This window comes from Colletotrichum fructicola (assembly GCF_000319635.2).
Source record: "Colletotrichum fructicola Nara gc5 chromosome Unknown KSG_Nara_v1_contig09, whole genome shotgun sequence".
Lineage (NCBI taxonomy): Eukaryota > Fungi > Ascomycota > Sordariomycetes > Glomerellales > Glomerellaceae > Colletotrichum > Colletotrichum fructicola.
The window spans coordinates 3064629-3083312 of NW_027094059.1; the positions used below are offsets into that span (position 1 = coordinate 3064629).

The 18684-nt window shown below is 50.1% G+C and overlaps 8 protein-coding genes across 8 annotated transcripts; 4 read left to right on the forward strand and 4 right to left on the reverse strand.

Moving 5' to 3' along the window:
- Positions 1-559: 559 nt before the first annotated feature.
- On the forward strand, positions 560-1698 carry dao1-1-1 (D-amino-acid oxidase; the record flags this gene model as incomplete). The annotated part of the gene is made up of 3 exons (XM_032026226.1): positions 560-588; positions 645-1374; positions 1423-1698. 3 exons carry the CDS (start codon positions 560-562, stop codon positions 1696-1698), a joined length of 1035 nt encoding a protein of 344 aa, XP_031877230.1.
- A 464-nt stretch (positions 1699-2162) lies between these two features.
- Positions 2163-3851, reverse strand: CHMO-1 (Cyclohexanone 1,2-monooxygenase; the record flags this gene model as incomplete). Its single annotated transcript, XM_032026227.1, has 1 exon — positions 2163-3851. The coding sequence occupies one exon, from the start codon at positions 3849-3851 to the stop codon at positions 2163-2165; it is 1689 nt and encodes a 562-aa protein (XP_031877229.1).
- Positions 3852-5605: 1754 nt separating this feature from the next.
- Positions 5606-7174, forward strand: CGGC5_v015169 (Transcriptional regulatory protein moc3; the record flags this gene model as incomplete). The annotated part of the gene is made up of 1 exon (XM_032026230.1): positions 5606-7174. One exon carries the CDS (start codon positions 5606-5608, stop codon positions 7172-7174), a length of 1569 nt encoding a protein of 522 aa, XP_031877245.1.
- Positions 7175-7741: 567 nt separating this feature from the next.
- Positions 7742-9444, forward strand: CGGC5_v015170 (Aldehyde dehydrogenase; the record flags this gene model as incomplete). Its single annotated transcript, XM_032026231.1, has 5 exons — positions 7742-7866; positions 7921-8117; positions 8175-8267; positions 8315-9244; positions 9293-9444. 5 exons carry the CDS (start codon positions 7742-7744, stop codon positions 9442-9444), a joined length of 1497 nt encoding a protein of 498 aa, XP_031877246.1.
- A 334-nt stretch (positions 9445-9778) lies between these two features.
- Positions 9779-11517, reverse strand: AGP2-1 (General amino acid permease AGP2; the record flags this gene model as incomplete). Its single annotated transcript, XM_032026232.1, has 2 exons — positions 9779-10973; positions 11036-11517. The coding sequence occupies 2 exons, from the start codon at positions 11515-11517 to the stop codon at positions 9779-9781; spliced, it is 1677 nt and encodes a 558-aa protein (XP_031877247.1).
- An 834-nt stretch (positions 11518-12351) lies between these two features.
- Positions 12352-12888, reverse strand: CGGC5_v015172 (uncharacterized protein; the record flags this gene model as incomplete). Its single annotated transcript, XM_032026233.1, has 2 exons — positions 12352-12531; positions 12598-12888. The coding sequence occupies 2 exons, from the start codon at positions 12886-12888 to the stop codon at positions 12352-12354; spliced, it is 471 nt and encodes a 156-aa protein (XP_031877265.1).
- An 858-nt stretch (positions 12889-13746) lies between these two features.
- CGGC5_v015173 (uncharacterized protein) lies at positions 13747-14732 on the reverse strand (the record flags this gene model as incomplete). Its single annotated transcript, XM_032026234.1, has 2 exons — positions 13747-14619; positions 14703-14732. 2 exons carry the CDS (start codon positions 14730-14732, stop codon positions 13747-13749), a joined length of 903 nt encoding a protein of 300 aa, XP_031877244.1.
- Positions 14733-16819: 2087 nt separating this feature from the next.
- On the forward strand, positions 16820-18123 carry CGGC5_v015174 (uncharacterized protein; the record flags this gene model as incomplete). Its single annotated transcript, XM_032026235.2, has 2 exons — positions 16820-17015; positions 17081-18123. The coding sequence occupies 2 exons, from the start codon at positions 16820-16822 to the stop codon at positions 18121-18123; spliced, it is 1239 nt and encodes a 412-aa protein (XP_031877280.2).
- Between the last annotated feature and the right edge of the window lie 561 nt (positions 18124-18684).

An 18684-nucleotide genomic window follows, 5' to 3' on the forward strand; every position in this document is an offset into this window, starting at 1 on the left:
TCAAGGCTTGAAATATGATGTTCGTAATGTACAATCAATGAAAGCAATGGATTTATCACATCGAATCTATCTGTAGTCGCATCCACCTTCCTGCACATGGCCGTTTTCTGACGGAGAGGATCGCAAGTTTCACGGGTATTGTCTCCAATGCATTAAGACATGGATAGCTATGATAGATAACAAGACCGCGCAAGCTAGAGGTGCATGGCGTATTGCGTCTCAGGAGTCTCCCTTCTGGGACGATAGGCGGATTTCCAAAGCCTAGACTCAGAGCGGGCGGGGTACGCAGGCGAACCTAGTTTAATTGCAGGGAAGCTCGGTTCAGGGGTTCTTCGGCTGAGGATCTAAAACGGCAATCCCCAGGCCGAGTTTCGGCGCTCAGTAGCGATTGCCCGCTGGCCAACATTGATGCTGCCGTGTGCATCAACTTAGCCAAACAGGTGGAAGTAGTTGAACACCCGTTTAGAACATTTGCTGCCGTGCATCTTCATTTTAATTTTCCACGAAGGCTACAAACACTTCATTCACTCTAATTCTGGTCTCAAAGAACTCAAGAAACATGGTCAAAGTGACAATTCTAGGCGCGGGGTATGTTGTCCACACAATGAAGGCACGAATTGGGATTTGATACTCACGAACAAAAGGGTAACAGGCATGATGATTGCAGGCTCGCTACCCCGCCACTATGATATCACCATCGTCGCCGAATATCTCCCTGGGGACTATGATACCAAAGAATGGGCGAGTCCTTGGGCAGGCGCAATTTGGGTCGGTGTCCATGATTCCGCCCCGCGAGAACAGACGATGCAGCTGGAAGGCTTGATGGGCCTCTGGAGACTTGCGGAAACGAACCCAGAGTCCAGCGTACGGCAGATCAAGATGACGGAGATAATGGATCGTGGGTCAAAGTCCGACGTCTGGTATGCGCACAAAGTCCCGAGCTTCCGGTTTCTGTCTGGGCAGGATCTGCCAGAAGGCGCAATCTACGGAATGGAGTACAAGACGGTCGTCCTCACCCCACAGAAGTTTCTTCTTTGGCTTTACGAGCGTCTACAGAAGCGAGGCATTGAATTTTGTCGAACAAGAGTCTCTGCCTTAGCCGACTTGAAGGGCCTTGGCCACGATGTGTTGATCAATGCCACTGGAATCGGCGCCGAGACAATTGGAGATGTCAAAGAGAAGAACATGGTTATGAATCGACTCCAGTGTGTTGTTGCGAAGGCCCCGGATACCTACAATCAGCTTTTCATTCGCCGAGGCCATGGAGGCTACTACTCAACTGCCTTTTCTCGCGGGGATGGCACCGTATACTGCGGCGGCGTTCTTACCCAAGGAGACCGAAGCCTTGCAGTGTCTGAGGACCAGAGAAATACGGTAAGAATTTTGACTTCAGTACGATTCACAACTAACCATTTCCCCCAGATTTGCCGAAATGCGCACATGAACCAGCCTCACGTCTTCCCGTCGCCGGATCCAAAAGATTGGCCCATTCTTTATGATCACGTTGGACTTTATGCCACCATGGATAGCAAGATTGGTGGGGTACGTTGTGAGAAAGAGACAATCGATGGGCAGAGAGTCATTCATGCATACGGCCAGAATGCAGGCGGTTATGGATACAGCTTTGGGCTTGCCCGGGAAGTGGTCAAATTGACCGAGGACTATCTCTTCGAACTGCCTGCACCCAGCAAGATCTAAGAGTCTCGGTAGCATAGCTTAGGTTAGGTAGGTACCTTACCTAGTCTATGACAAGGAATCTGAATCAAGAGCTTTCCTATAGCTTGATCTATGGAACCACCCAAAACCGATTAAGAAGTCACAGCAAAAACAAGACTTCTCAAGCCGTAACAAGTGTCCGAGTTCCCCCGAAGATGAATTTAGTAGCGAGCGCGAAGAGGCTTACACTGACGGTGGAACATGTCGTCGATGTTTTGAGCTGCCCTCAGCTTCAAGACGATAATCTAATAGTCACTTCGTCGCAATGTCGCAAGTAAGTGTTATTTGAATTCTTGATCTGGCATAATTTACTGTCTACTAAAAGTGTCGACCGCACACCGATAGGCCTAGATACATGACTGCTGGACGCCCTTTGCCCTAAGCAGGAGGGACGCACCGGCGTAAAATAATACACACACACACACACACACACACATCGCTAGCAACTATGCATCCCAGCCCTTGGCGAATGCCGGGAACCCGGCTGATATTTGCTTGTTGACCCATTCCAAATATGGTCTAAGACCAGCGAAGTAGAAGTTCGTATTCGGCTTGCGACCTGGAATATTTCGACTGAAAATCCAAGACGGACTTTTGAGAAAAACCGATCCTTGCACCAGACTGTCGCACAAATCTGCCCAATCCTGTTCAGCCTCTTCGGAGACCTCTATGATTGCAGGCCTGGTTCTGCATGTTCCATCGGTACCATTGGTCTTGCCGTTGGTAATGCCGTTGGTAATGCCGTTGGGAGTGGCCTTGCGACCAGAGTCCAGAGCTTTTGCATGTTGAATGAGAGACATGATGAGATTCGTCTCACTTTCGATGACGGGCGCAAAGTTGGCGAATGGGCCTTGAGGGCCTGCGATCAAGAACATGTTAGGAAAGCCTGAACAGGCGATTGATCCGTAGGCCTTGAGACCGTCTCTCCAATGGTCCTTCAACGTCTTTCCATCCCGGCCGGTAATGCACACCCTTGAGTAACTTCCCTCGATGGCATCAAAGCCTGTGGCGAAGATCAAGATGTCCATATCATGAATCTTGCCGTCCGCGAGCTCAATGCCAGTCTCAGTAATTTGTTTGATCGGATTGGCATGGATGTCAATAACGTCGACGTTGTCTCGGTTGAAGATTTCGTAGTAACCAGAGTCGCAAAGCGGCCGTCGGGCATACAGCTCTTTTGGCTTTAGAACGCTTGCCTTGGCTGGATCCTTCACGATCTCGTCAATCTTGCCGCGAATGAATTTGCACGCTTCCTCGTTGGCTGCTTCGTCGGTGGTGAGGTCGCCAAAGGCGCTGAACATGAAGCGAAATCCGTTACCCTTTGACCAGACCTCTTCAAATGCCTCCTTTCTCTCCTTGGGGGAAGCTTCCATGGTCTTGCGGGTGGACTCTGGGACGCCAAATCCGACTGTTGAGGACCAGACATTGCCCCAAATGTTGTCGTAGTCTTCGTTGACCTTCTTGCGGTAGTCCGCTGCGATTGGGCCTTGGCCACTGGGCACCGAGTACTGCGGATGACGCTGGAACGAAGCCAGATGGCCAACTTTCGGGGCGATGGCTGTCATTATCTGCACACCGGTGGAGCCGTTGCCGATGATTCCGACACGTTTGCCTTCCAGTTGAACTGTATCGTCCCACTTCGCAGTGTGTAACAGCGATCCTTGAAAATTGGAAAGGCCTGGAATATCGGGATAGTTGGCCTTCGAGAGGAGGCCGAGGGAATTGACCAAGTATCGTGCGTGATACAACTCTCCAGTGGAGCAGGCAACATGCCAGCGGTGACTGACGTCGTCCCAAGTCGCCGACTTCATCTCGCAGTTGAACTTCATGTACTTCCTCAGGTCGTGCTTCTTGACGATGTGTTGCAGATACTTCAGAATCTCGGGCTGGTAAACATAATGGTGCGTCCATGGATAAGTTTGAAGATCGTCCTTGTCCCAAGAATATCGGTACAGGTAGGTTTCTGTGTCGCTCATTGCGCCAGGATACCGGTTCCAATACCAAGTTCCTCCGACGTCAGATGCCACGTCAATGGTTTGGATGTTCATGTGCATATTGGCAAGACGGTACGTGGCGTAGATCCCGCCGACACCGGCGCCTACGACAAGGGCGTCGACCTCAATGATCTGTGCCATGTCGCTAGAAACGTAGAAGAGTAAAGATGTAATGCGGAAGAAGTGACTCCTGAGTAGCTGCGTGGGTTGAGGTCTTGAGGACAAAAGAAATCTTCGTCTCCGCGTGTTGTCTTCAAGATATCGAGCTCTCTTGTGAATGATGGAGGTTAAAAGAGTAAGCTGTATGCGACATCTCCCAGCCTCGAGGACTGACGTTCACATGCGATAAAGGTCGCCCACTGCCCCATGACCCCGGGTTACACGCCAATTTGGGGATCCGCCTGAACAGTGCGTTGATGTGTTGCACTCAACTCCCAAATACCGCAATTGACCGGCAGCCGAGATGTGGATTGCTACTTGAACAAGACGTGCTTACATGGTGGTGGTACAAGCTTCCAATTTTGCTGCTTAGCCGACCACGCAGCGCTGCGTCATTGGAGACAACCCCTCATTGGACCGGCAGAATCATCCGACCTACACAGTATCTCAAGTTTTACAATTCAAATGAGCAGGCAACATTTTCCGCCGGTAGATAATATCCGACCTTGGCTTTAGTTGCGGGGAATATATGGGCAGCATATCTGCACGCATGCTCAAAGTGGGTTGCGCAGATTACAGTTTTGCTGTTTCGGGAACACACGCGATATTATAATAAATCAGCTTTACTCAAAGCAGCACTTATACGATCGCTCAGACGATTCAAGGCTTGGGGATGATAGAATGAAACTGGCAAATCAAGACCGAGTGCGACGGTTACCAGGGTGAATCCGCACACGTAGACCACAAAGTCATCCGCTATATATCATTTAGATACTTTAGAAGCTTTTTCCATTCTGCACCTGAGGTTTGACCATCTAAATATTAACCTCTCAGAACACCTACTACCTACAGCCTGTGAGTAATTTTCGCGATGTGATGCTCTTTAGCTAATATCTTCTCCAAGAAAACATCAACTACTGAAAGATGCCACAACCCAATGCAATTCACGGGGCGTGGAACTCATTCGAGTGGGTTCCATTCCCAGAGTACGACGGGAAGAAGTCTGTAGTCTACCGATCAGACGATGGCCATATCGTGGCTGGAGCTGCGCACGAGAAGGGAAAGGCGACGCTGGTTTACCCTTGCGACGAGTTCTTCTTCGTGACGGAAGGGACCATCAAATGTGATGTCGAAGATGGGGACACTTTCACAGCTAAGAAAGGAGATGTCGTCTACTTTACGCGTGGGACAAGGGTTAATTTCGACTTCAGCCAGGATTTTCACAATGTGGCGGTGTTTATCTCAACGGATGGGAAGCCAGTGACGCTGGTTTAGTTTCAATAGAATGGACACAAGTTAGCGGCTTCCGCTATCTTTCCGCCGAGACCTCCGTCATCGAGCATACTATTTCGCAGCTATCAACTTAGCAGACTTGAATTCACAAGATCAAGACTGTAAGATGGTGTTATTCCCATCCCCGCGTATCGTCCAGAAAAGGAATGTGGAGACTGAACAGCTTCGGCTTCTGGTTGGCTGACGGACTGTTTTTCTCTTTTATCTCCCCCCCTCTCCTATCCGATAGAGACGCCCGCGGAGGCAAGACGCGAGATACGCTGGTAGGCACAATGCGGGGAAGTGAACCAACATTACGCCCCATCGCGTTACGATTCCGAGATAACAAGTCAGCTGGGTGATCGGCGCCAGGTTGCGATCTCCTTCCTCAAAATGCGACTCCTCATGAGCCTTTTTACTCAACTGTCTGTTGCCATCTATTGCACACCAAAAGCCATCTCACAATGAAGACAATCAAGTTCAAGATTACTACGGGCCCTCGGGTTGCCTCTCAAAAGCAAAGAAAACCCGAGGTTATCGAACAGTGCCCCCGCAGGCGCCGCTCGTCCGCAGCGTCACCTACCAGGAGCACCGGCTCCTCATCGAGTTCCTCATCCTCAGCGGAGAATGGACCCAAGAACCACAGAAGTCGCGCAGGCTGCACGGAGTGCAAGCGTCGTCGAGTCAAGTGTGATGAGACATTCCCTGTCTGCCGCAATTGCCAGAGGCGCGGCCAAGTTTGCGAAGCTGCACCCCGGCTTCGGACGTGGCAGATGGAGTCTCCGTGGATAGCAAAGTCACACCTACGGAATGACGCCCCTGACAAGGTTCTTCTTCGATATTGGCTTGAAAAGGCTAGCCAAATCATGGTCATCGATCCCGACATCAACCCCCTATCTTTTCCGATTTTGGAACATCTAGACGCATCCCCTAGCCTGCTCCACGCGCTGCAAAGCGTCAGTGCAGCCCACCAACACTTTTTCGATCCATCCCAAATGGCGCGGTGCCTAGAAGAACGGGGCATTGCGATTCAGCTCGTGCAGCGCGAGATTGCCAACCCACCCAAGGACGTGTTTCCTGTTTTTCTGACCGTCTTGATGCTGGGTCTCTCCACGGCTTGGATCGAAGGGCCTGTTACCCAATTCGGTCTTCAACATCTCTATGGCGCCCGCGCCTTGGTAGACATCATGCTGGCCGACAGCTCGTTGCCTGAGGACAACCCATCTGTCTTCAGCTTCACCATCGGAGCCTACCTCTACTGGGACATGGCAACTGCTTTCCTTGTCCCGAGCTCGGAGCAAGCGCCCATCGACAATGTTGACCTATTCTTGGGTGTGCTTCAAACCGGGTCAGACTATCATCCGATCGGCGGTTATTGCACCGAAGTCTATTACCATCTGAGCAGCGTGGGTCGATATTGTAGGCGCGTCTGCGACACGGGCTTACGGAACGTCGAGGAAGAAAACCATTTGGAGAACATGCTCATCGGGTGGAAGCCAGAAGGTGACAATGAGGCTTTGGTGACGATTGGAGAGGCCTTCAAGATTCATGGTCTCATCAATCTGGCCATCTCAAAAAGGCATGCGTTGTTGGCCGATCCTTCTGATATGGACGACATCCTAAGCACACAACACATTGATCCTACCTTACTAATGGCAACTATCTTAACACCGCCTCCTGGTTCCAGTACCGAGTTTAAGACAGAGGAGGATCCTTCCGTCCGGGAAGAGAAGATAAGAAAACTGGCTGTCCAGGTAGTTCGTTCTCTGACCTCCATCCCACCTACACACTCCTGTACGAATCTTCAAGCAATTCCGCTGCTTACAGCGGGGTCTGAACTGACGGCGGAGGACTATGAAGAACGCGAGATGGTTTCGCAACGTTTCCGAGCCTTGTACTCGATCAATCATATCCGCTCAAACCTGAGGGCATTGGACCTTTTGCTTGAGTTATGGGAATTGCGGGATGCGGGGACCGTGATGTCTTGGCTTGATTTGATGTTGGAGAAAGGTTGGTCAATCATGATGGGCTGAGTTACTCAAGATTATGATAAATGAGTTCATATCAGTAGACTGTAGTCATCTGGAATAATTGATGAACGATGTTACTTCATTTGGACAGGAGTCGAGACCTGGATCTACAGGAGTACCCACAAGGCCAGCACTCCTTTTCCTGCTTTGCGGACCTGAGGCTCGAAACAATTTGAAATGGATCATGTCACCGCCGTGCATCATTGCATAGTAAAGAAAACTCCCTCTGATGCAATTCAATTGACTATTGTACGAATATGCAGTCTTGGTATTATGAGCATACAACTCGGCTTGTGTGATTTTTAATCAAGCTACATTTCCCGAATCGGACAGGATGCGAAGTGGAGACTGCGGGCTCGGAGACTTACCTGCCACCGTTTCTGGAATGCACCCGAACGCCCTTCGTGTTGTATTACCACAGATAATTACGACTTCTGATGTTGTGGAGACGGCCAGAGTCTTCAATCCGTCAACAACAAAGTGTAAAGGCACCCACCTCGACATTCGTCGGTGGTTCTCCAGACTTCGCGGTGTTGATACGATCACCCACCTTCAACAACAATCACCAACATGACTCTTTTCCAGGAAATCACAACCCCAAATGGCGTTACGTACACACAGCCACTGGGTATTTTCATCAACAACGAGTGGGTTGCAGCTGCATCTGGTGAAGAAATCACTGTCATCAGTCCCATGTAAGTCCATTCTTTGAGGAGGATAACGAAGTGAAAGAGCTGACCTGCCTCAAGTGATGAATCTCAGATCACCAAAGTCCATGCCGGTGGTACTGATGATATAGACATTGCTGTGAAGGCGGCACGTGCTGCACTCAAAGGGCCTTGGGCCGGTTTCTCCGGCACAGATCGCGGAAAGCTCATGCTGAAGCTCGCCGACTTGGCTGAACAACACACCAAAACATTGGCTTCCATTGACACGTGGAACAATGGTATGTTGAACAGTTAACATCTCAGCCAGATATTAGCATGAAAGCTGATTGATGTAGGAAAACGGTTTTCTTCCGCATGTGGTGACGTAGGCGAACTGACGGACGTCCTCCGGTACTACGCTGGCTTTGCCGACAAGATCCACGGCCAAGGTACGACAACATCTATTTCTGTCAGCTTCGTAAATAACTATTCACAGTCATCGATACCACGAACAAGAAGTTCGCGTACACCTCTCGAGAGCCTCTGGGAGTTTGTGGTCAAATCATTCCTTGGAACTATCCCCTGGGAATGGCTGGCTGGAAAATCGCCCCTGCACTCGCGGCTGGAAATACTGTAGTTCTGAAGCCAGCGGAGCAGACGCCTCTGTCTGTCCTACTCTTGGCAACCCTTATACAGGAGGCTGGGTTTCCCCCCGGAGTAATCAACGTCGTTAATGGTTTTGGCCGCGTCGCAGGTGCCGCACTAGCTGCACACGAGGATGTGGATAAGATCGCCTTCACAGGATCAACCCAGACTGGCCGCGAGATTATGAGGCTAGCATCCGCTACCCTCAAAAACATCACCCTTGAAACAGGAGGAAAATCGCCCGCTATCATCTTTGATGATGCAGAGCTTGAGCAAGCCGTCAAGTGGTGTCACTATGGCGTGATGGCGAACCAAGGTCAGATCTGTACGGCTACCAGCCGGATATTGGTGCATGAAAGCATCCACGATAAGTTTGTGGATCTTTTCATTCAAGAAGTTCAGAAGACGTCGAAGGTCGGCGATCCTTTCAGCCCTGAGACCTTCCAGGGACCCCAAGTCAACAAGGCTCAATTTGACCGAGTCTTGGCATACATCGCCTCCGGAAAGGAAGAAGGTGCTGAGTGCAAGTTCGGAGGTCAACTTTACTCCTCGGCGACTGGAAAGGGGTACTTCGTTGAGCCGACGGTGTTCACCGGCGTGAAAGACCACATGAAGATTTACCGAGAGGAGATCTTTGGTCCTTGCGTCGCAATCAGCTCCTTCTCCACCGAGTTTGAGGCTATTGACCGTGCCAATGATTCTTTCTATGGGCTGGGCGCAGCGCTATTCACCAGGGATATCACTCGAGCTCATGCCCTGGCGAAGAAGATCGAGTCTGGAAGTAAGTTTGGTTCGCTCCTCAGATAACATTAACTGACGAAATCTACAGCGGTCTGGATCAACAGTAGCAATGATTCTGATTATCGCATTCCTTTTGGTGGAGTGAAGCAATCAGGCATTGGTAGGGAGCTAGGCGAAGCTGGCATTGCCGCTTACACCAACATCAAGGCGGTTCATGTGAACATGGGAAACCGGTTGTGAACAGAATGTATTTACCGCCTAGATACTTGCTCAGAAGGGTGACGTGAATACAACAAGTAGTGGTTTATAATGCCTCTGTCTCTAATTCAACTTACTTCCCATCTCCAGCGAGACATGAATGTACGGCCCTTGCGCGTCGATGAAAGACGAGGGGGGCTAATCATTTCTGGCACACTGTTCATGCACCCATGGATCACAATATGTTGTAGCTTTCGGTTTCATGTCATTGCTGAGATTCACCATCATCTCTATTTCTCCTCAAATACAACTGACAAGTAATACGTCGTCTTGTGTATTGTAGTCTTAGTATCACGACTCCAAGAGATGCTAAGCTCTAACCTTGCGATTCCCTGTCCTTCTCATCTCCCTTCTTCCAACCCCCCAAAAGCATATTTATCACAGCACTGACGACCGAAGATTTCTCTTCTTCAAGACTTGCCTCATACGCGTCGATCTCAGGACGTTCCCAGACCAGATCCACCTCCTTGGCTGGAATGATTCGCGTTCTCTTGATCAGCTTCCAGCCACAGTACGATACAGGCGCGAACAAGACCATAGTATATCTAGTGAAGAATGTGGCAGCTGAGAAGTCGCCGATAAAGGTCGTATAGCCACTGCAAATCGCGATGCTGCAAAACATGAACAAGGCTATCCAGGCGCTGTAGGGCTGGAACCAAGCGCGATAGGGCAAAGTCGTACGATCTACGCCTTGGTCCTCGCATGCCTTGTAAAAGCGTAAGTACACGATGCACATGACAATGAAGTTGACGAGGCCGCCACTAGTCAGAATATTGACCAACCAGTCCAATACCGTTGCACCGCTGTTCGATAGTTGCAACAACGATAGGCAGGGAAAGACCAGTGTAACTCCGAGACAGTAGATAGGTACACCGCTTTTGGTGCACCGGGTCATGACTTTCGGGATGTAGCCGTCGAGAGCGAGTCCATACAAGTTTCGGCTAGCGCAATACACGTACGTGTTACCGGCAGCAAAGACACTGGAGAGGATGAGGGCATTGACTAGGTGAGGCAGGACTTCGACGCCTAGGTTTGTCATGGCGATAACGTACGGAGAAGCAGCACCGCTGCCACTTTCCTTTTCGCCGTTGACGATGGCTCTCAATGTTGGGTCGTTGTGAGGTACCACGATTCCCACACAGATGGCGCCTCCCAAGAAGAAGTACGCGAGACGGTAGTATGTGGTTTTGAATGCCTTCTTGATGTTGACTCGGGGGCGGATCGCTTCACCAGCAATCATGGAGATGTATTCGGGTCCGACGATCGGTAGTGGCGCAAAGAATAATGCGGCGAGAAAGCCTTCGAATCGTCCCAGGTTGCCAGTGGATCTCCATTCTGCAAATGCGCCAGGATCTTTCCAGTATCGAAAGCCATAGGCATCGTGTTGTGGATTTCCACCAACCATTGTGACGAATGTGAAGCATGTCAGAATGATAATCAAGATGACCTTGCCGCTCGATAGCCAGAACTCGGACTCGCTGTAGTACTTCACGGCACTAAGATTAAGAGCACTAGATAAGAAGAATCAGCGTTTGCTCAGGGGCTCGTGGCTCCACGGTTGACAGCAACTTACGCATAGATAACAATGCATGCCGCACAAACTGCCGCGACGGGGGTATCATCACGCCAGAACTTGAGGATTGAATTGAGGGCGGTGATCTCGAACGGGATGGAAATGGCTTCGTAGAGAAAGAAGTTGATACCGGCCGCAAAGCCCAAAGCTTCATCAACCCAGTTACATGCCAAACGGACGAAGCCACCACTAACGGGCATCAAAACTGTCATTTCGGCAATGCAGTTGTTAACCAGTGCAATAACGCAGCAGTAGGCGAAGAAGGACAGAAGGAGGCTACCAGGCCCGGCCTTGAAAAGAGCGGTTCCGATCGAAATGAAAAGGGCTGTGCCGATGGAGCCTCCGATGGTGAATAGTTGAATCTGGCGACCTCCCACACGGCGATGAAGGCCTCCATTTTGTTGTTGCTGCAAGGCTTGACCCTCGTAGATTGATGGCGTAGGCGTCGTCGCCAGCTTCTTCTCATCATTGCCGGTATCCATTGTCGTTTGAGTAAGTAAAATCGTGAATATGTTTCGTGGGCCGCGGATGATTTCCCGCTCTGGTAGATATTCGAAAAGTGGTACGATTCCAGGTGATTTTATATATCATTTTGATATCATATCTCTTTTGGCCTTGAGACATTCTTGGGCCTTCTTGGCCTTTGCACTTGGAGAAGCCCTTGCGTGGCTATGGGGCGAGGTGTGCGCTTTCGCGTACTGACCGAAAAAGGCAATTAGTCACGATAAGCCTAAATTGCCGAGCTACGCCAAACAGGATCGCACTTGAGGCATTCAAGCAATTGGCGTAACCTGGGAGGCAATCCAAATAGTTCATGGTGTTTCTCAATGATTAAAGGCATAGCATTGCCATGTCTTCACAAGATGAGTAGAGGTCAAGGTTCGGGAATGAGGCCCAGTGAAAATATCTACAGAACAAAAGGCAGATACGTGACCATGGCGACAGGGGTAATCTTCAGTAATAGATCATTGCTACACTGGGTCTGTCGCTGCTCTGAAGTTGGGCTTGGGCTTGCGATTTCAACCTTTTGTACTTTTGCCAAACTGCTCTAGGATAGTACCATCATTCTTCTCGTCGCCGCAGTTACGTTTACTGTTGTCTTGGCTGGCTCACAAGACTCCTAGCTCAGCAAGACAGCAGGCGTTACGTCAAATATTACGATGAATCTCAGTAACATAGACATTTGTACATTTTGAGTGTGCTGAGTAGGCTATTCCCATGCACCCATGTAGAGCAACTCTTTATGTGTGGCCGCGACTAGTATTGTGCGAAGGTCATCAGAATTGATCAGACTTGACCCAAAGAACCGAGCCTCCCTACGCTTGCGAACTCGGAAGAAATGCCTCCACTTCGATTTCAAGATGCAAATCAGGCCGCAGAAGCTTGAAAACATCGACGCCGGTAAAGAGCGGTCGGTTTTTCCCAAAGTACTCCATCAAAACACCGTGCAGTGTGAGGCCAAATCCGGCATCGGTATTGGCGTGATACGTCCTAACCTGTATCAAATCTCAGTTTTCGTCGAATGAACTTGACCAAACCCCTGCCATCTTGAGGTACATTACCTTGTATACACAAGCCCAGACCTCCTCGCTTGAACCCGTGAGGCCAGCTTCGCGTAGGGAGAGCTCGATGTGAGAAAACGCTTCGCGTATCTCCTCGATCAAATCAACAGGGACCGTGTCGTCACTTCTGATTCCAGCTTGGCCGCCGACATGGATAATCGAGGCGCCATGGGGAATGACGCAAGCGTGTGTCATTTTGAGGGACTCGGAAATCTCCTCTCCAGCACCGTGCCAGTTGAAGAACCGAATCCCGCTGGCAGGGGCAGGCGTTTGAGGAATGAACTCGGGCATGGTGAGAGGTTGCTGAAATTGTTGAGGATGTTGGTAGCTAATCTCTTGGAAATAGATGCGACACCTCTGTCTTATATATCAACCTACTTCCGTGTACCTAGGCAGCTGAGGTGCGACGACACTTGGATCAGTATAGAATTGGTCAGCAGAACTGTCAGGTAGTCGTTCTTTTCGTAGACGCAAATGATTTATCAGCTGGCGGATAAGATTCAGCAAGGTAGTGCCGCTGGGGCCGCACATCTCTGCGGAAACTAAGGTCCAGGGTACCCATGTTTAAATGGGAGACTTACTTTGGTAAATGTGACGAAAGCTACATCGCTGAGATGCAACGAATATTAGTAAGCTAGAAATTGTTGTAACCATGGTTGGAGCTTTCAAATGGCATCAACGTATTACTAAATCATGCACTGAGCATTGTTCTGTTTGGGGTGGAAAGTAAACGGTTTACCGTTGAGAAAGAGTAGAGAAAACTTGGGATTACGGATGAGCCATAGTCGACTTGAGTTTGGCTGGCGAGGGCATCTTTGGCTGGACGGAGGCTCTCGACCGATGGCGCACATCGACAAAATAAAGCGCTTTCTGCATTTATGAAGCTTCAGTTCTATTGTCCTTCTCGCGGTTAGGAGTCCGCGGATAGCAGAATAGTTGGCTGATACGGTTTCTCACCCGGGCTGTTTAATATCCATGGTCCGTGGTTTTACTTGCGATGGACACAAGCGAATCATGATCATCCTTGATTTGAAGGGCACGTGAAGGGGGAGGCGAAGGCATTTAGAGACACGCAACAAGCCCTGACGAACGGCAAAACTAAAATTCGAGCAAAGTGAATTTATCTTATTGGTATGACTGATGGCCAATTTATGCGTTCAAAACAGATCGAACAATATCCCGCAGACCGTTGGCGTCGAGTCCCTCAACACCAAGTAGTTCATTGTCCACCTTATCGAATTTTCCACCATAGCCCTCACCAAATATAGCCCTGAACAAGAACTTGGAGATCACTCCAATATCCACCTGGCCAGATTTGAGACCAGAAAGAGCCTCCTGCTCCTCGATTGTAGTTTGAGAGTCTTGGATGGTCCAGCTGCCCGAAGGATCAATCTCCTGGGCAGCCGCGATGATCTGGCGTTGCGTCACATCAATGTCCTTCACGTACACGGCCCTGTTGGCAGTCTCGGAAGGATGAGACAAAACCCCAACCACGGCCTGCCCAACCGTAGATAGTCGAGAAGCACTAAATAGTACATTGCCGCCGTCTCGCAACACGGCGCTTTTGTTCTTGATGTCAATCAGCATGCCCGTCGACAAGCCCCAGTCCAAAAAGGGACCACAGAAGAGAAGACTGTATGTGAATGCCGGGCTGGACTGGGCCTTCGCTCTCAGATATTCCTGAAGCTGTAGCTTAGCGCCAAAGATCGGGATCGTCTGGACCTTGGGGTTTTCAGTGCTGCTACCGAACTCCGACGGCAAGAATCGCTTGACGCCGGCGGCAACAGACGCATCAACTAATGCCTTCTGCACATCTGAGCCGAAGACGGAGAGCGTCGAAACAACAGCATCTTGTCCACGGACAGCTTCAGCCAACAAAGCAGGGTTGTCGTAGTCGACGTACTTGATTGTAACGTCGGCAGGGAATTGGTGCGACGACCCAGTTCTCGTCAAAACAGTGACATCGAATCGCTTGGAAGAGCGAAGTGCGGTCAAGATAGCTGGTCCAAGATTGCCAGTGGCCTAAGTTGGATCGTCAGTGCTTTGTTTATTCTAAAAGATGGAAACGGAGATCCGAGTCCTGAATATTTCGATTGTCAACTTACACCAGCGATAGCGACTCGGCGGATAGACATGATGGAAAGATGAAGACACGGAGAGGTCGGAAAGGAATAAAGACTGAGGTGAACGTAGTTTTACGAATATCGAATGGTAATATTCAAACAAGTATGAAGTCATTTGAAGAAGGTTCTCTTAAGTATGTGACACGAAGACAGACGTTGTCGGTGGCAATTCTGGCACTACGACATGTGGATGTGCCATTCCTGCGGTCCACGCTCCGCCCCCATACCCCCTTCTTTTCTCTCCTTGAGCTCAGAGATATGATGTAAGCCGAAAGGCTTCCCATGATAGCGTCTGATTTCATCAGCAGTACATGGGGCGGAAGCATTTCTTACAAATATCCTGCCACCCGAGCCTAGGAGGGCGAGGCAGCGGGCAAACGAGCATGACAAACCTTTCGGTGGCTGAAGTTGAAATCTCACGTTGACAATTAGTCGGTGGGGTCCAAGGCTCATTTAGAATCCGCAAGAGCAACAGAAGTGGGATAAATCGACTGTGGAAACAAAATTGCTGAGCAAAACAGCATGTAAAACTTGTACAACAAGGTGAATGTCAATGTCTCCAATCCCACCATCCTGGACTTTCCGGGTGGGGAGTGGGGCCGGAGGCCAGAACCGAGCCGGTGGGATACTTTCTCTGTCACGCCTTACGCCCTTCGTGTCAGTCTAGAGTTGAGCCCCACTTGTGTTGGAAACAGCGGAGGACTACGACACCTCAGCAGCTTTTGCAGGTTGGTGGCTACACTTCTCATCCAATGTCCGAAGTATCCCGCCTGCCGGATTGAATAGACTACCCACTGTAAGTTTGCAAGTTGTTGCCATTCATTTCCCTCACTGAAGCTCGTGCTAGGTCACTTTGGGTTTCACGTGTCTGATCCCCTTCCACTCTGCAATTCTATCAAATGTGTCCGGCAATGATGGATGCCGACTTCGATCTGAATGAATTTCTCAACCTCAGTTATTTTGAGGATGTGTCTGCGGCTAGTCCCTATGAAACCTCCATTTTGCAAGGAGACACGGCACATGATGTATCAGGCGATAACGCCTCACCCCAACCACAGCCCAATCCTCATGCAGGCCGTTGTGAAGGTGTCACAAATACTCTTTCCTCAGAGACTTCCAGCACTGCAGCAGGCGCTGAGTCTGAGCACCAACCACTAGATGTTACGAGCAAGTCCACGAGGATTTCCAATCGCTTCTCTCTAGAATCAATCCGGATATTGCGGCAATGGTTGGCAGACCATAACTCATATCCATACGCCACTCCCGAGGACATTGAAATGCTCCAAAACGGGACAGGGCTGACCAAACTGCAACTGACTAACTGGCTTTCGAATGCTCGGCGGCGGTACAAGTTCAAGGCCCAATCGGGGTCCTCAGCATCGCGCGCATGGAAATGGTCCGAGGACATCTCGTCACCAGCTTCGGCCATCGACGTCCCTCATCCTCGAGCCAATCCGGTTCCCTTTGAGCTTATGAATCCACTTGAAAGATGGCAAAGCTCTCCGCCTGAGTACGAAGCCGCCAACGTAGCCGACATTTCGCGAATGGCTGCAGCAATTCCCACACGCCCACCTACTCCGTACTATCTTGGCGTCTCTGAAATCTCATCCAGCGACGCATCCTCGGTTAGCAGCGCGGGGGCCTCTCGCTCTAGCTACGGGTCTGGTTCCTCATCCCAGTCGCGAAGCTTCCTCGACCCTCCCAACCTCCAGAATAATGTTCGAAGAAGACGGAAGAAGCTGTCTAGGCGACAACCCTTGCATAGTAACGACTTGCTTCAGACCTACCACAGGTATCAGTGTACATTCTGCATCGAATCTTTCAAAACAAAGTACGATTGGCATCGTCACGAGAAAACGGTGCATATCTGTCTCGATCAATGGGTCTGCTCGCCGTTGGGTCCTACTGAGCTGAATCCCGACCTGGGGGTGCAAGCTTGCGTCTACTGTGGTGCTCCAGAGCCCGATCAGCAGCACATAGAAACACATCATCACTCCCTGTGTCATGAAAGAGATCCCTTGTTCCGTACCTTTCGCCGCAAAGATCACCTTAGCCAACATCTTAAACTCGTCCACGAAACGACCTTTTCACCCTGGCCAATGGAGCAATGGAAGGCTGCCGGCCGAGAAATACGGTCCCGATGTGGGTTTTGCAACACCACCCTGGAATCTTGGGCCAGCCGAAGCGACCACCTGGCCGACCACTTCAAGGCGGGAAAGACCATGGCAGACTGGAAAGGAGACTGGGGTTTCGACCCCGAGGTTGCTGATACCGTGGAAAACGACATGCCTCCTTGTAAGTTAGCTACTATCATTATTGCCTGCGTAACCCCTTTCCAACATGTTGACCTCCCGCCTCAGATCTGATACACTATGAGCGAAGCACTGTATGGCCGATCTCGTCCGTACGAGGCTCATCAGATACACCGATCAGTGCGTACGAACTCCTCAAGTTAGAACTGGAATACTCCATCCAAGGATGTCTGGCCAAAGACGGCTGTCTGCCTTCAGACGAGCAACTCCATCATGAAGCCTGCTCGATAATACTCGGCGCAGATGTGATATCTACTCAACCCGCCTCATCGACACCATCCTGGTTGCGAGACGTCTTTCTGTGCTCTGAAACGGCAAAAGAAGCTCGCCTGATGCCACTCCAGCAGATTGCGAAGTCACGTCTAACCCAGCTAAAGATTACTGGGAAGTGGAGCATCTTCGATCAATGCCGCCTGGAGATGGAGCTCCGTCGTATCGTCTTGACGCATAACAATCAACAGGCTGTCATGTCTGACGACCAGCTCCAGGAGGAAGCCGCAAGCATCCTCCAACGTGCCGAGGCTTCCTCGCCTAAACCCTCAAAATACTGCGCTGAATTCCTGGTCCGAGTTGTGCGAGCGTCGAAGCTGTGGATTGAACCGTTTCGCGAACGGATCAGACAGCTTTCCAGCATCAGTTTTGAGAACGATGCTATTAATACACCCGTCCATGCAACTACGTATGTTGCTTCGTTTTCGGGGGAAGCAATTACCCCCAATATCCACCATGAAGAGGTCACGATGGCGGCAGAGGCATCAGGTCCGTCGCTCTCAAAGCAGGATATATCGCAATCAACTGCTATACCTTCAACATCCACGTCGAACAGCATCCCCTCTTCCGACTTTGACACAAGAAGCACAAGTCTACACCGAATGCCGGCCTTCACGATTGTGAACGCAAGCGGTAATACCGAAAGACGTCAAGATATTCACGTACCATTCCTGCTCAACGACCACAACAGCTATACGCGCCTCGCCGCCGGCCTCTCCCGATTTGTCGGGGCAACCATGTCACCCAACAATCCGAATAGACACGTTCCTACTGACGATGAACTTCGGTATCAGGCGAGGTGGATGTGGTTTAATGAGTGAGTTTCGCCTGTGGAAATCTTCCGCTGTACTTGTCTCATGCGATACCCACCATGCTCTGCGTATTTGGAAACTCTGGGCTAACAACTATCCTATTAATACAGAGACGACCCTTGGAACCAAACGCCTGCAGATAATGCTGAGTGGTTGCTTAGGTTCAAACAAAGCGTTGGTATCATTGTGGACAACCCAGAAGGAAAGGTCTTATGAGAGTTGTATCTACACCAGAAGTTGAGAATGTTATGCGGAATCCGAGACACTGGTCATCTAGAGAACGAGTTTTAGTTCAGGACGTATTTGTCGAGTCTGAGTCGAAATGCTTCTTTATCGTTATGGTGGTAGGGCCTCCTGCAGGTTACTTGAAGCCTGCCCTACTCATCACCAGTTTCCAACCTTCACGTAATGGACTCAAAATTGCCTCCCTATTCCGCCTCTTAGACCTTTTGACACCCTCTTCTAGTCACTTGGTCTTTGATGCTCTTCAAGCTGGAATGCTGAATGGCTTTCGTAGTCCTAATCTGCAGATTGTAGTAGTCATTTCAATGTCAGGTATTGGTAATTCCG